The sequence below is a fragment of the Cervus elaphus genome, chromosome 22 (genome assembly GCF_910594005.1).
Source record: "Cervus elaphus chromosome 22, mCerEla1.1, whole genome shotgun sequence".
Classification (NCBI taxonomy): Eukaryota; Metazoa; Chordata; class Mammalia; order Artiodactyla; family Cervidae; genus Cervus; species Cervus elaphus.
This window is the reverse complement of record NC_057836.1, coordinates 30,403,643-30,421,378: the sequence shown is the minus strand read 5'-3', so window position 1 is coordinate 30,421,378 and position 17,736 is coordinate 30,403,643. Positions and strand designations below refer to the sequence as shown.

The 17,736-nt window shown below is 36.4% G+C and overlaps 1 protein-coding gene across 4 annotated transcripts in view; it reads right to left on the bottom strand.

Moving 5' to 3' along the window:
- Positions 1–2,344: 2,344 nt before the first annotated feature.
- SLCO1C1 (solute carrier organic anion transporter family member 1C1) overlaps positions 2,345–17,736 on the bottom strand; it is a 76,028-nt gene continuing 60,636 nt past the window's right edge. For 3 of the 4 annotated variants that reach the window (XM_043882553.1, XM_043882554.1, XM_043882555.1), the window contains 4 exons: positions 14,741–14,925; positions 12,368–12,432; positions 5,462–5,579; positions 2,345–3,945 (listed from right to left, as the gene is read on the bottom strand). In XM_043882553.1, coding sequence (XP_043738488.1) covers positions 3,723–3,945; positions 5,462–5,579; positions 12,368–12,432; positions 14,741–14,925 — 591 coding nt within the window. In that variant the 3' untranslated portion in view covers positions 2,345–3,722. The remainder of the gene's footprint in view (positions 3,946–5,461; positions 5,580–12,367; positions 12,433–14,740; positions 14,926–17,736) is intronic. The other variant, XM_043882556.1, reaches the window with a different exon arrangement.

Genomic DNA, 17,736 nt, shown 5'->3' with positions numbered 1-17,736 from the left:
GTCTAAAGCATTTAGCACAGGTAAAGAGAGTGCTTAATTAATTAATATTAATTGTTATACTTAAAATTGTTATAACAATTATAGCCTGACATGTTACAGTCAATTTATGCTTTCAATCTCCTTTTATGTCTGAGTCTACAAATTTATAGTAAGTGAAGATTTCTTAAATGTGCATGGTCACAATATTCTTCCAGCTGTTTTTAGGTGTTTTATATTGTTTGCCTTTATTACCTGCTTTAGAGGTATCATAATATAATGGAAGAAGCCAGCATTAGTGTGACTGCCTCCACCTTGAACAAGTTATTTAATCCAATTTAAGTCACTCCATTTATAAAATTATACTGCTAGAGCATTACCTGTCTGAAGGTTAGAGTGAATCAGATGTTCTTTTGAGGTGCTGGTGACCTCCAGGGATCATGAATGTACAGTAAATGAATAAAGTGATGCAATTGTGGGATCCCTCATGTCTGTCAAGGCCTTACCTCTAATATTTGGCCCTGGGGCTGAGGGAATTTTTTTGACCTCTGAAATGGGGTTTGGTTTGTCAAAAAAAATTAATCATTTATTTTCTGAGCCATAACAAATTCTCTTTACTTCTGTCAGATGAATTTACTCATCTAAAACATCAAGGTTCCTTTTGCTAAATTCACTTTGACCCTAAATGATACCCTCCTATACCAAACAGCTGAATTTAGTATGTATAATTCCACTGTTCAATTAATGGGTATGCATAAAAATATGCTTTTCATTGACGGTGTTTTTATGAAAAAGTCATTATAAATATCCTTTATGCTAATTTTTAGTTTTCAAGTCATTCAGAAGTACATTGGATAGGATCCTGTTTAGAAATTTACTTGCAAAGAAGTTATTTTTCAGGATATTGCTACAAAGGCTTTGAAAAGTAAAGAGGATGTGGGAGACAGGATGAGGAACTTGAATTTTAATTACATCTCTACAAAGAAAACTCTTGACAAGTGTACCTACTCACCCATTCAGTAAATATTTGTTATGGGTAAGACTGATACTGAGATAACAAAAGGGATTTTTGCTCACAAATTAGTGCAGCAGCAGCAGGTTTAAAGTAGGCCTTCTAGAAACAAAACAAGTCTATGTTCATTTTAAAAAATAGCAAAATAGGAAATAATCTTGTACCACCAATTTAAATGAAAGGGGAAAATTAATATATATTTAAAGAAGTTTTTTCTGTTCTCCATCCTCACACTTCTCATCTCTGGTTTTTTCCATTCATTGTCCACTCATCGTATTCTCAGGACTGGTGTATAAGGGGGGAAATTTAGAGACTATAAACCCTTTTGTCTGTACTATATGATCCTTGAACTATGTGAGTAAGGTGACTGCATTTTTCAGCTGGACCTTTTTGTTTAACTTGGTCTCCTAAGAAATACCTCAAAAAGACGTGCTGTTGGGAGTGTCCTGTTGGTGTTTTCTGAAGGCTGCTAAGAATTGTGTCATAATTTTTTTTTTATTATTATTATTATTTTTTTTTTTTTCCAGTGGGTTTTGTCATACATTGATATGAATCAGCCATGGATTTACATGTATTCCCAATCCCGATCCCCCCTCCCACCTCCCTCTCCACCCAATTCCTCTGGGTCTTCCCAGTGCACCAGGCCGGAGCACTTGTCTCATGCATCCCACCTGGGCTGGGGATCTGTTTCACCATAGATAGTATACATGCTGTTCTTTTGAAACATCCCACCCTCACATTCTCCCACAGAGTTCAAAAGTCTGTTCTGTATTTCTGTGTCTCTTTTTCTGTTTTGCATATAGGGTTATCGTTATCACCTTTCTAAATTCCATATATATGTGTTAGTATGCTGTAATGTTCTTTATCTTTCTGGCTTACTTCACTCTGTATAATGGGCTCCAGCTTCATCCATCTCATTAGGACTGGTTCAAATGAATTCTTTTTAATGGCTGAGTAATATTCCATGGTGTATATGTACCACAGCTTCCTTATCCATTCATCTGCTGATGGGCATCTAGGTTGCTTCCATGTCCTGGCTATTATAAACAGTGCTGCGATGAACATTGGGGTGCACGTGTCTCTTTCAGATCTGGTTTCCTCAGTGTGTATGCCCAGAAGTGGGATTGCTGGGTCATATGGCAGTTCTATTTCCAGTTTTTTAAGAAATCTCCACACTGTTTTCCATAGCGGCTGTACTAGCTTGCATTCCCACCAACAGTGTAAGAGGGTTCCCTTTTCTCCACACCCTCTCCAGCATTTATTGCTTGTAGACTTTTGGATAGCAGCCATCCTGACTGGCGTGTAATGGTACCTCATTGTGGTTTTGATTTGCATTTCTCTAATAATGAGCAAGACTTTACTGGTAGGGAGGGGTGGATCTACCTAGGTCTGTTTTTCTCGGGAAGGTCAGGTCCCTCCTAGGGTGCAGTTGTGATAGAGGAAGAAAGACATGACACATGGAAGAGCTGAAGATTGACGATGGCGGACTGCTGAATCTGCTAGTTTTAGTGAGAGCAAGACCAGGAAGTCAGTCAAGAGGAAATGCCTGGCTTGACTTTTTCAGTTGCAGACAGAGAACTATATGGCAGGGTGTACCAGTGGTACCACCCCATCCAGAAACCTTGAGACAGATGCCAGGAAGGCCACCAAAAGGGACCATACCCACCACCACTCAAGCCATCACTGTGTGTTCCTATCATAATATATAAGTTCATTGTAGATTTTCAGAAATTCACTTTCAAATATATATCAGTACCATGTCGCAGTCATAAGTCTGGAGCTACTTATATATTTAAAATGTGGGCAGTATTAACAATATTTTTTACTTCATTGAATTCATAAAAGGACAGGAAAGCATATACATTTTATTACTTCACAACTACAGTCACTTAAAAAAATTTCACAGAAAAAGTAGAAATAATGAACAGCAGAAGAGTTAGTATTTCAAAATTCGAATCCTCCAAAATCATTTGCAATGATAGAGCATATAGATACTATATAGATTGATATAGTAATCTATATCAGTTACTATATTTCAAAAGAAAGGAGCTTAAAATGAAATCTTCATCTACATGTTCTTACTCTATCCAAACATCATCATTAAGTTGATATTTGAAGGATGATGTTTCCTAGGTGGGTGATGCTAGTAGTAAAGAATCTGTCTGCCAGTGCAGGAGACAATAGAGACACAGGTTCAGTCCCTGGGTCTGGAAGACCCCCTGGAGTAGGAAATGGTAGTAACCTACTCTAGTGTTCTTGCCTGGAAAATTCCATGGACTAGAGGAGCCTAGCAGGCTACAGTCTGTGGGGTTGCAGAGAGTCAGACACAACTGAGTGACTGAACACACACACAAGTTGTTTAATTTTTTTTCCTTAAGTATTCTCTTATCCTAGGCAAGTATGTCAGTTTGGAAATTACATACAGCCATTAAGTTATATTGACAATTGTTCTACTAGAAGTACAGCTAATTTATCAATGGGCACAGGCAAAATTCAGCAGAATGAGTAAATGATATAAGGAATTTGTTTATAAATTTAAAATATGTATAATTAACTTTACCATCTACATCTTCTATAACATGATTAATTATATTTGTTATCAGGTACAGTATCAAAAACAAAGTAGACAGCTTTTTGAAAGGAGAAAGAATTCACACATTTAAAACCCTTCTGACTAATATTGGTTTGCAGAATTTCCAGAAATCAGAAAACATGGCTTCAAGTGACCATTTTTCTAAAGCTGTGTTTCCTTGCCTGGCCAATAGTTGGGATGTAGCAAATGATCACTTGTAGTACAATTCTCCTTCCTGATTCTTGTTGACACCATTGTTCTTTCTCTCTTGGTCCTGAAGCTTCTGTGTTTTGAAACATAATTTTTCTTTAAAGTGAAAAGCACTGCAGTACTCAGGAAAATGGACATTATGCCAAGCATCATGGTTAGTCCCAGATATATGTGTCTAGAAGAAGACAGAAACTCAGTCTTAATTATTGTAGCTGTGCAATTTTAAATAAAATGTAATAACATCCAAAAATATCAATACCAATGAAATCAATCAATATCAATAAAACCATGAGGATGGTTTTCTTTAAGAATGCAGATTCAGTGGCTATAAAAGGCCTTTCTGTGAACATTTGACAGACTATTGAAGGCAGTAAGCTAATATAAAGCAAATTTTTAGTAGTGCCATCATTTTCAGTTACTGCTAATTATATAATCCTTTCCATCCTTTCTGTAACTTATTTCCTTAGACCAGGTGACTATAGACCTGTTTGCTTAGAACAGTGCCAGCATAAGCTAGCATAAGCTAGTGTTGTCCCAGGGTAATCTGCCCCCTTTCCTTGTCAAAAATATCCAGATTTGAATGATAAATTATATGTTTATCCTCCCCTTGAAACTTGCCCAAATTCACTCTTACAGAAAACTACAGGAAGTAACATTAAGGAGGAATTGGAGATCTCAGTACATTAGAGTGACCTAAGCAAACCAGAGGTTTACATCAGTGTCTTCCACGACAAGCCTTTAGTTCTATTAGATCATAAGACATGAAGGCCTGAAAGCACAGGTTGAATGATTCATGCTGGTCACCTTGTACATATACTCATAGTCTCTGAGTTACATTGTCTTTACAGTAAAATACAGCCTGAGTAAATGTGAATAAAGTGCCAATTTTCCTCATAGATCAGGTCCCTTTCAAAGACCAACATAAATTTCTCACATGTCCTCAAAGCCTATTAAGTCAAGCAAATTTATTTGAGATGGTCAGCTCAATTCACATCCAACTTACAAGGTTTAGCACTAAGTTTATTTTTCTAGAGAATACTCAGCTTGTAAATTGAAAAAAAAGTCCTTCTTGTTTTTAAGCCATTGAAGCATTGCTTTAAGCAATAAGGGGACTAAATGTTTGCTGAATTGCTCTGAATGATACCATAGTGAAAAATCCATGCCCTTAACCCCGTACACACATAGAGAAAATCTTTTACTTTTATGCATTTCAAGTACTGGAATAATTGAACATCAGTTTGGCAATAAAGACCGGACAGATTTAGAGCCAAATCCAAATCTTGCCCAGGGGGATTATAGCTGACGTAAATGGGACAGTTTGGCTCAGTTTGGAAAAAGAAAAAAAAAAATAGAATTAAACCCCAAATGTGACCTAAATCTAAATGCTTCTGAGTTTCAGGGAATTAACTCAGTTGTGTGCATAAACTTTGAAAATCCTACTCTATTCTGAAATCTTCTGTCTTATCTTTTTTAAATGATGGGAGTCAAGATTAAGAATGGGGGAAACGAAAGATCTAGCCAAATGGTCAGATAATAATAGAATTATTCTATAAAACAGAACAAACTTCTGGATTAGATTCTCTTTTTCTTTACAAGTGATGAAACTATGTGAGGATTATTTGTGCCCGTTGCCTCTTGCAAACCTGCATGTGGTAGCAATGAGATGTAGGAAAGAGTTTGATAATAGGTACCTGAAAGCACTTGAATCATACAATCTACAGGATCCTTTACTGCCACATCTTTTAAATCCCCACTTGAGGCATGAAGTATCAATCAAAACTCCAAAATATATGGGAGATGGGATTCCTGCTGTGAGAAAAACAAATAATTGCCACTAAAAATATATGCATATCTTTTTGGTTAGCCTACAAAGAATGACTCTCAGAAACTACATTCTGTCCAAAATTCACTTCTTTGGAAATAGCAGCGCCTCTCCAGGAGACCAGAATATGCCACCCCCAAGCATGCTTCTGGCATAAAGGTTATTTTGAGCTGATAATTTTGAGAAATAAAAGTCATAGAAGAAGCTCTGAAGACAGAGCATAAGTTTCCCTTTTGTAAGGAAAATGTACATTTACAAAGGAAGTTATTTGCAAAAGTTTCCCAACTCTTTGTAAAGGCTTCCCTGGAGGCTCAGTGGTAAAGAATCTGTCTGCCAATGCAGGATACACAGGTTTGATCCCTGGGTTGGGAAGATCCCATGGAGAAGGGAAATAGCAACCAACTCTAGTATTCTTGTCTGAGAAATCCCATGGACAGAGGAGCCTGGTAGGGGTCGCAAAAGAGTCAGACCTGACTCAGCAACTAAGCAACAACTCCCTCTTTGTACCAAGATGAGAAGAATTCCAGATTCAAAAAAGAACTAACGGCATAAACTTTTATTTTGCAAAGAGTCCCATAAACAAGATCATTAAAAGCTATATGGTAAAGCTTATATTGATAAAGTTGAATGGTTAATTTGGATTACTTGACATCATAAATAAAAATTCTTTTTATATACATTCTCCAACTGAACAGATTGTCACCTAAAAACATTTAGGTGATAACTATTAATAACTTTACATTGCTCCTAATAACGTGAAGACATTCCTCAGTACTCAAATACTTACCATCTTATGTATGTTTTAAAATTTTCATAATGGCAAAATTTCAGACCTTCACAAAATTAGGATGATATAGTGCAACTTTATGTACCATCACTAACTTTAACAATTATTCAAATTTTGTTATTTCTGTGTCATATTTCTTCAGTCCCTCAATCTATTGTCCATCCAGAAACTTTTTAAAAGTAACATTTAAAGAGATATCTCAGATATTAAATAATTCTCCTTACATGTATTTCAGAGCACATCTCTGACAGGATTTTTAAAACATATCACTATGGTGACTTCCCTGGTGTTCCCGTGGTTAAGACTCTGCACTTACAATGCAGGGCTTGTGGGTTTGATCTGTGGTCGGGGAACTAAGAGCCCATATGCTGTGTAGCTTGGCCAAAAATTTATATATATATATATATTTAAAATACAATAAACATAAAATAAAAAACCCACAAATTAAAAAATATCACTATGCCATTTAACACATAACACATATTAAAACAATTTTTTAATCCTGTTGAACTCATATTCAAACTTTTCTAAATGTCTTCAAAGCATTGCTTTAGAACTGGTTCATTCTAACCAGAATTCAAACCAAGGAGACACATTAAATTTAATGGCTCTTTATATCAGCTTCTTTCCCAACTCTTTTTTTTCTTATAATAATGATTTTTGCAACAACACATTTGTCCTGTAGAATGTGCCATAGTCTGGATTTGACTGATTGTTTCACGACATCATTTGCTTTGTTCTCCTATCCTTCATTTTCCCAATAATTTGGTAGGGCCTGCACTGACTCAGGCAGGAACAAGACATAGGTGATTTGTGTTCAGACAGGAGACACTTTCTGCCTACTTGCCACTCTCAGTAATGTTAAAATGAAACTGAGGGTCACGCTATGCCCTCCATTATTGAGTTTTTCATTCATTTTCACTTATAGCTTTTAGCAAATATTGATAAGGTTGCAAAACAGATTTTTCAAAATTACATTATTTCTTGCGTAAATAATTTAGGATTTCTCTATAAAAGAACTTCTCTTCATCATTATTTACTTGGTTACTTTGAAATACAATTAGTAGGAGGAAGGCAGGGTAAATGTTCAGTTCTTTCCTGTTTTAAGAATAATGAGTTAGTGTCCTAGTATTCTTCAAAATTACTTAGGTATCATTACAAATTTATATCTTTTTTTATATTTAATATATTTTGAGACACTGCAGCTATTATAATGACTGTTATATATTAATAGAATAGTATTTTTATTTATTATTTTCAAATTATCTCAACTTGGACCAAAGTCCTCAGATTGTTCCTGTGTCCTTTTGATATATCCCTTTGAGAGCTTTCTCACTTTCTCGCACCAAAAGTTGTCCCACAATCATGTTATGTATTTTCTAATCTAGACCTTGGTCAGTTTTCCAAGGTCCTATGGTTCCTTATTGAGGAATGATATTTAGATATCACGGATTCATTGCTATGGGTGCTCATTTCTCTGGGTTAAATAGATTCTAGATTTTTTAGGAGACAGAGTTGTAAAATACACATTATTTTAAAATATGAGTTCATATTGACATTTTAAGTTTAAATTAATGAATTTTACTTACAATATTTTATGCTTTTATCACTTTTCTATTATGCTGAAAATATTGATTCCTAATGATATTAACATAACATCTGATGAGATGAGATCTGCTTTATCTTAAAATATATAATAGTTTTAACATAACAATGCTAAAGTTACTATTAAAAACAATACTATAAAATGTACTGAAGCAATGGGGAATTCATAGTAATTCTGTTTTTCGTGTAGTTTAATGTTTTTTCTGTATGGTGTGTTACCGCTGTAATATACAGTTAGTTTTTATTTGTTTTAAGAATTTCTTTGGTTCTTTTAATTATTTAAAACTATATAAAATTTTTGTATTGTTTCAAACTAAAAATTATACAACAGTTATATTTACAAAGTCTCATTTCCATCCTGTTCTCTCCCCCTGTTTTTTTTCTTTCTTCCCTAACAGGCAACTTAAAAAAAATTATTATTCATTTTTGGTTTATGCTTCCATTGTTTCTTGTTAACAAGAGCAAATATCAATACCTGTGCATGTGTATAATATTTTCACCTTTTGATACTTACACCAAATGCATCATACTGTATACAATTTTCTACATTTTGCTTTCTTAAACTTAGTTGCATATCCTGGAGATCATTTGATATGAACTGTGTCCCTCCACAATTTATAAGTTGGAGCCCTACCTCCCTATATGATTGCATGTGGAAGCAAAATAATTAAGGAGATAATCAAGGTTAAATGAGGTCATAAGAGTGAAGCCCTAATCTGATAGGGAGGCTGCCATTAAAAAAAAATTATTATATAGTTTCTTTACAAAGTTGTGTTAATTTCTGCTGTGTAGCAAAATGAGTCAGCTGTTTGTGTACATACATCCCCCTTTTTTTGGATTTTTTTCCCATTTAGGTCACCACAGAGCGCTGAGTAGAGTGCCATACAGTAAGTTCTGTGTTATACAGAATATGCAGTATATCTGTATATATATCTGCTATACAGTATATCTGGGCTATACAGTCAGTTCTCATTGAAAGTGAAAGTCATTCAGTCATGTCCTACTCTTTATGACCCCATGGACTACAGTCCATGGAATTCTCCAGGCCAGAATGTTGAAGTGGGCAGCTGTTCCCTTCTCCAGGGGACCTTCCCAACCCAGGGATCAAACTCAGGTCTCCCACATTGCAGGAGGATTCTTTACCAGCTGAGCCACAAGGGAAGCCCAAGAATACTGGAGTAGGTAGCTTATCCCTTCTGCAGCGGATCTTCCAAACCCAGGAACTGAACCGAGGTCTCCTGCATTGCAGGCAGATTCTTTACCAACTGAACTATCAGGGAAGCCCGGAGGTTCTCATCAGTTATCTATTTTCTACATTCGTGCGTACTAAGTCCTTCAGTCATGTCTGACTTTTTGCGACCCTATGGCCTGTAGCCTGCCAGGCTCCCTTGCCCATGGGTTCTCCAGGCAAGAACACTGGAGTGGGTTGTCATGCCCTCCTCCAGGGGGTCTTTCCAACCCAGAATTGAACCTGCATCTCTTATGTCTCCTGCATTGGCAGGCAGGTTCTTTACCACTAGCACCATCTAGGAAGCCCATTTTATGCATAGTAGTGTATATACTGTCCTTACAAAGAGGAAGAGACACCAAAGACTGCTCTCTGTGCACAGAGAAAAGGTTGTATGAATGCACGGTGAGAAGGTGCCCATCTACACATCAGGAAGAGAGGTCTCACCAGACACCAGTCTGTTGGCACATTGATCTTGGACTTGGCAGCCTTCAGAACTATGAGGCAGTAACTTCCTATTGTTTAGGCCCCTCAGTCCATGGTGTATTGTTATGACAGCCTGTACTGACTAATAAACGTGGTAACATTAGAGATTTTCCCCCGTTTGTCCATACAGCTGTAAAGTATTCCCTTATGTGGGTTTACTATAGTTTATTTAACCAGTCTCATATTGATGTACATTTAGACTGCTTGTAGCCTTTTACTATTATAAATAATGCCACAATGATTGGACCCTCCATAAGATTACAGTTCAAACTTTTGCGAGCTCATTTTTTGGCATCAATTGCTAGAGGTAGGATTGCTAGGTCAAAAGATAAATCTAAATGTAATTTTTTTGTTATTGCCAAATGTTCTTCTCCAGCAATAGTATAATTTTCACAATAGCAATGTATGAGTGTATCAATTTTCTATTTGTATTATAATACATAACAAACAACATTTGGCAATTTTCCCATCTGTTAAGTAAGAATCAGTATCTTAGCATAGCTTTAGTTTGTACTCTTCTTCTTATGAGGGGCCTTGACCATCTTTTTATATATTAAGACATATCCATTTATTTTTCCATGAAATGGTTGTTTATATCTTTTACCCACTTTTGGGCTTCCCTCACAGCTCAGTCAGTAAAGAATCTGCCTGCAATACAGGAGACCCAGGTTCGATTCCTGGATTGGGAAGATCCCCTGGAGAAGGAAATGGCAACCCACTCCAGTATTCCTGCCTGCAGAATCCCATGGGCAGAGGAGCCTGCAGGCTACAGTCCATGGGGTCACAAGAGTCGGACACGACTTAGCGACTAAACTGCCGCCGCCACTTTTCTCTTAGAGCTTTAATCTTTTTGTTTTCAGTACCTAGGCATTCCATATAATAGGATGTTAGCCACTCATCTGTTATATAGATTGAAAAAAAAAAACACTATATGTAGTTTTTCATTTGCTTTATGATATTTTTTCATTTTTAATTATATTTTTATTTTTTGAAGATTACTTTTCATTTACAGTATTTACAAAGTATTGGCTATATTTCCCATGTTTTACAATAGATCCTTGAGCCTATCCTATATTGAGTAGTTTGTACCTCACTCCCTCACCCCAATACTGCCCCCCCACCACTGGCAACCATTAGTTCTCTATATCTGTGAGTCTGCTTTTTGGGGGGTTATATTAGCTAGTTTGCTGTATTTTTTAGGTTCTATATATAAATGATACATGGGGCTTCCCAGGTGGGTCGGTGGTACAGAATCTGCCTGCCAATGCAGGAACACAGGAGACATGGGTTCAGTCCCTGAGTGGGGAAGATCCCCTGGAGGAGGGCAGGGCAACCCACTCCAGTATTCTTGCTGGAGAAGCCCATGGGCAGAGGAGCCTGGTGGACTACAGTCCATGGGGTCACTAAGGAGTCAGATATGATATAACAACTAAATAACAGCAATAAATGATATCATATAAGATTAAATGTATTTTCATTTTTATGGGGTCAACGTTATGAATTATTTGTTTTACTTAAGATATGTTTCACACTGTGGTTACATCTATGCTCCCAAAAGGAGGTAGGTAGACTAATTACAGCCTGGGATGTACTTCAGACTCAATAACCTTTTTTCTAGATAATCTCAGTTTTAATATTGTAGAATTTGAGCCAACTATGATGACATAGACCTCCATTTTTGTTGTTTTCCCAGGATTATATTGTATCTTTGCATATATCCCTTTATATATCAGATATCCTCTTATATTCCAAGTTACATAAACCCATTTATTTAAAACTCTGAATTTTTAGTTTTTTCCCAAGTAGCTCCTCTCTGTCAAATTGCTGTGCTGTGCTTAGTCGCTCAGTCGTCTCCAACTCTTTGAGACCCCATGGAATGTAACCCACCAGGTTCTTCTGTCCATGGGGATTCTCCAGGCAGGAATACTGGAGTGGGCTGCCATGCCCTCCTCCAGGGATCTTCCCAACCCAGGGATCGAACTCAGGTTTCCCTCATTGCAGGCAGATTCTTTACCGTCTGAGCCACCAGGGAAGCCTAGAGGAATGTGTACAGTGAATTCCCTTTCTTCTTTGGAATATAAACTCTTGAAGGACAAGACCTAATCTGACTTATTCACTCTGTTTTCTATAGATTTTAACTAATGAATATTGAAAATTCTGATAGTCATAAAAAATCATTCCAATTACATTTAAGAAATGTTTAACTTAAGCCATCCTGCTTTGACTGTTTGAATGATCTTTCTACCAGTGATATATCCTAGCAACAGAATTTCTTCCATTTAATCATTTAAGAAATTAGACTTCAGACTTTCTTACTGATTCATTTTGTGCTTTCCTCTCAGAGGGCTCTTTTATAATAGCAATGGGTTTTTGGAAACTAGATCAGTACTAGAAGAGGCAAGATTGTTATAAAAAAATGTTATTACTCTCATAAGATCACTTTATTATGGGTACATCATTGATTCTCAATAAATATTTCTGGAAAAAAGGAAGAGTATTCAAGGAAAAGAGGGAGGGAAGAAAGACATAAAGGAGGGAAGAAAATTAAAAGAACTTGAATCTACTACCTACAGCATTTAGTTATGTGTCATAATTCTGTAAAAATATTTAGAAGACTATTAAAATATACTTATAATGGCTACCATAATTTAAGCATAGATTATACTTACCAAGAACTCTTACTGCTAAGGTGTAGATACCCAAGGCAAAAGACTTAAGTTGTGGTTTAATGCACCTAAAAACAATAAAAGCAATATCACAAAAAAATAGTGCATTAAAGCATGTAGTGAAGTCAGTTTATTATAAATCAGTCTTTAGTGAGGTGGATTAGGTTACTTTGAAATTAATTCACATGTCAAAGGATGACTATTAAGTTTCTCTAAAATTAAAGTAATCAAAATATTGTATATATTTTTAATTTCCCAAAGCTTATATAATAGAAATTGGTTAGGAAAGATCTACAGAAAATAGGGCCAAACATTCACAAATCTTTTTTGTATAATTTTTTTTTCAAATTTAGTTATTATTTTTTTTGGCTACTGTATGTAGAATCTCAGAATTCAAGTAGCATTTATGGAGAAACCACATATTCTAGCATAGGGAAAGCAAATTATGTAGAAGCCATGTTCCATTATATGCAATGTATTGGGTTTTTAGTTAATATTTCTAAAAGATTAATCACTCTTACATGACATACTCAAACGGTGTAAGGTAAAGTAAAATCAAATTTTATCAGTAAAGTAGCAAAGACAGGGAATAATTCTAACAATTTGTAAGAATATGAGGCACAATAAAGGATTAATGACCTATAGCAAGTTTTTGTGGGTTTTGCTCTAAAACCATGGCACCCTATTGAATTAAGTTGAATTAAAATCACTGTGACATGCTGAGTGCTTTTGGTAAGTACTGTGGATCTGAATTTACCAGCCAAGTACAAGATTATCCAAAATAACAAGAGCATCTTTAATAAAATGACTGTATAACTTGAACTGGGACTTCCCAGGTCACTCAGTGGTAAAGAATCTGCCTGTCAATGCAGGAGATACTGGTTCGATCCCAGGCTTGGGAAGATCCCCTGGAGAAGTAAATGGCAACCTGTTCTAGTATTCTTGCCTTGGAACTCCCATGGGCAGACGAGCCTGTTAGGCCAGAGTCCATAAGGTGTCCAAGTTGGACACAACATGGCGACAGAGTATGCATGCATAGCTTGAACTGATGGATTTTAATAGCAATAACCATGAGGATATATAACAACTACTGAGTGTTAACCATGGTAGTAAACTCTTCATATGCATAATATTTAATCTCTGCTTTAAAATGATGGACAATTACAACTTTTCTCCTTTAAGCAAACATGGTTCTTTCTGGCATCAAAATAAAGTGTGGTTCATTTATGGGCTGATGGTGAGGAAAACTTGTCCTTTGTTCACCTGTTTATTCACGAGGCCCAGGTGCCTACTTGGCACTACGTAAGAAAATGTTCAAGAAATAGGTACCTGCAGAGCATGATCCCAGTCTGAGAATTCTGGTGTAATGCTTTCCCACTACACCTATGCTTCCATTTGAAAACATCAATATCTCATGTTCCCATTAAATCCTTTTATGTGATCTAGGGAAGGGGATGCATGTTTGGGGAACTAAGGTCCTGCATGCCTTGTGCCACAGCCTCAAAATTTAATAGCTAGTAAATAATTTTTAAAAAACCCTTTTATGAAAGCAGATTTGTGGATGTTTGGTCCTATTTTCTATAAATATTCCTAATCAATTTCTATAATATGAAAGTGAAAGTGAAGTCACTCAGTTGTGTCTGACTCTTTGCAACCCCATGGACAATAGCCTGCACCAGGCTCCTCCGTCCATGGGATTTTCTAGGCAAGAGTACTGGAGTGGGTTGCCATTTCCTTCTCCAGGGAATCTTCCTGACCCAGGGATTGAACCCAGGTCTCCCACATTGTAGACAGATGCTTTACCGTCTGAGCCACCAGGGAAGTCAATATAAGCTGTGGGAAATTAAAAATATATATACTATTTTGATCAGCTTCATTTAGAAAAAATAATCCTTTGATGTGTGAATTAATTTCAGTCACCTAATCCATCTATTAAAAGATTGACTTACAATACATGGTGACTTTTCATGTTTAACAATTTCATCAAAATTTGTAGTATCTTTAGGTGATTTTGATCAGTTGTATAACAGTAATAATTGCAATACTAACTCAATGAAGAGGAAACTTTTACCACTGAGAATACTCATTAGAAAACTAGTATTTTAACATTTGCATTTATGTGTGTATTGCATCGACTTGTGAGAGGAGAGCCAGTAAAAAATGTTCAAGCATAAATTATATTACAATAGAAAAATTTCTATCCAACCACATTTTTGTATAAAAACCTAAAGAGAGAAAAGCATAAAAGTGGAACAAGTTTCTTGCGAGTGCTGTAAGGAATCACAATGACTCCACAGAACAGAGTTGGAAGTCACTGCTGGAGATGGTCACAGTGTGTCTTCTGTTAAAATTGGGGCAAGGAGATTCAAGGTTCACCTCAGAAGCAAGATGTATCCAGGTATCCCGCCTACAGACAAAGTATAGGATGTGATGACTGCAATCACGAGGAAATACAGGAACATTTTGGCGCATCCATTATCTTTTTGACATCTGCCCACCATGCCTGAGGACTTTCCTAATTTTGAGGCTGCAAGTCCCACACAGGTACAGTTATTAAATATCTGTAACACAGCAGGGAAAAATCCAATTATTGAGGTAAATAATATATAGCATTAAAGACAAATATTTATTTTCAATGATTTTATAGTATACATTTATAACACAAACATGGGGAAATTTTTATTTTTCTGTGTTAGACTGTATCAAGCAAAGTGAAGTTGAGGGAGAAAACATTTTAGTACCCAAAGAGCAGATGGTCTACACACTATTGATCCTACAGAACCATTTCTAAGCAAATCTCACCAAATCCAGTGCTACCTTACCTTCTTCCCTACCACATCTAAATCTAAGCCACCATGGTCTATTTGTGCTTGACCTGTTTCTACTCTTACCTGGCTCTGGTCTCTTTTCTGCAATAACCCAATTGAGCCTTTAAAGGAGGCAGTCAGATTGCATCGCTATTCTCAACTTCCCAGTGGCGTCTCATTGTACTTGAATAAAATCCCAAGTCCTTAGAGCGGCTTCCCCGCTATCCACGATGCATCTCCTGAATCCCAATCTGATCTCATTGCTCCGTGATCTTCCCCTTCTCCCTCTACTCATGAGCTCCCATGGGACCCTTGCCAACCCTCAAACTTGGTGAGCCCAGTCAGGCCTCATGGTCTTCCTGTTTTCTCTGCTGGGCAATTCTTCTAGGGAGTCCCATGGTTGGCAAACACACTTCAGGTCTCTGCTCAGATAGTTCATTAGAGAGAGCTTTCAAAACCACCCATTCAAAACAGTACCTTCATCTCTCCACACTATTCTAACTTGTTTTCCTCACAGCGTTTATTACATTTTATCAGGATATTATATAATCATTTAATTCTAAACTACATGTCCCCACTAGAATGTAACCTCTGGCAGAAACTCTTTGCTTTGTTATCATTGTACATGTAGGCTTAAAAATAGGCCCTCAATTGAAGTGCTTAGTAAACATTTGTTAAATAAATGGGCACAGTTTGAAGATATGAAAGAACATATAGTGATTATGAGAAGGAAAGAAAAACCCTGATAAGTAAAACCCAACTAAATCTTGGATAAAGGGGCAACTTTCATAATCTCTTGTCAGTGTATTTCTATAAGTTTCATGTGTGAATATGTACATGTAATGAGTTGTCATTTTTATTACAAAAGATTTTGTGAATTTTTAGGTAAAAAATGAAATAAAAGTGGCATTTCCTTTTAGAAGAGGAGTAGCAATATAGGATTTTTGATTTTTTTTTGAGTGTCAGGTAAAAAGCTTTTGAATCTTGACTTTGCCTCTCACCAGATACATAAGTTTAGGCAGATCCCTTGTATCTTAATGCTTTAATTCTCACATGAGCAAACTAAGTAAAATAATACCCAATCACTCGAGTATCATGATGTCTAAATATTTTTTTAAAGTACTTCCCTTAGTGCCTGGCATGCAACATTTTCAATAAATGGAAGCTCCGGTTAAGAAAGACCTTTCAGTGCAACTAGAGATTATCACATTAAGTGAAGTAAGTCAGAAACAAAGAAAAGTACTATATGTTACCACTTACATGTGGGATCTGAAATATGACATAAATGAAACTACCTATGAAGCAGAAACATGGACATTGAGAACAGATTGGCAGTTTCCAAGGGAGGAGGGTGTTGGGGAAGGCATAGAGTAGGGGATGGGGTTAGCAGATGTAAGTTTTTATATATAGAGTGGGTAAACAACAAGGTCCTACTGTATAGCGCAGAGAACTATATTCATATCCTATGATAAATCATATGAAAAACTTTTAAGAATGTATATATAACTGAATCACTTTGTTGTATAGCAGTAATTAACACAACACTGTAAATAAATTATACTTCAATTAAAAAAAAAAAGCAAATCCAAAGTAAAAGAAAAGAAAATCCTTCAAGTGATTTAGGCCAAAGAGTATAGTGGCCAAAGTTGGGGGTTGGGTGGAGGAAAGACAAGAAGGAAGAAAAAGAAGGGAATATTAAAGCTCAGATTTCAGATGGGTGGGTGGTCTTAATATCAGTGTTGCTAGAGACCAATCCATTCTTCTCTGAATAAAATGTCAAAATAACAGTAAATGGAAAATCAACAAGCATGAGACTGTCTATAGAAGTGGTTGCCCAAGCATTCTTAATCTAGCGGATAAGAATACGTAAATATGTGCGTGGTTTAATTTTCAGCTCTCTGGGGCTGTCAAATACAGGTAGATTTCATCAGTCACAAACAGAAAGCCATCTGACCCCTGTGCCTTATACACAATGAGTATAAGGAAGAGTCTGTTAGGGACAGGGCTATAAAGGTGTGATTAGAAGAATGAATCTGTTAATGAAGTACATAGTACTCTTAATTGATGTACATGATACTCTTCACAACTGGTTTCCTACCTATATTTCCAACCCGGTCTTCCTCTTACATCCTATAGGAATCCTTGATTCCAGCCATCTACTCTTTTCATCATTACATAAATTGGCTTGATATCTCAGGCAGAGCTGTCTCAGAACCATCAACCTCCTCTGGATCTCTGACCCCTGGGTCTAGAACTTTTGGGCTGAACTGCCTTATACTGGCTTCTATTTGTCCTGTCCTCCAAAACCTGCAAGGACCACTGGCTTTGGGATCAGGAGAGATGGAGCCCAAGGCAGATGTTATTAAATGATCTTATGACTGAGACTTTCTCATTTGAGGCTAGTATTCCTTACTAGTAAAATAAGAGAACTAGACTACATAATTACAAAATTCCCCCAGCCTGTTTCAGTATTCTCATTCTGACCCCAATTCTTCCAACAACTGTAGTTCTGCTAGTGATGCTTTTATTTCCTGTCACCACACAAAACAACAAAGGCAGAGTAAA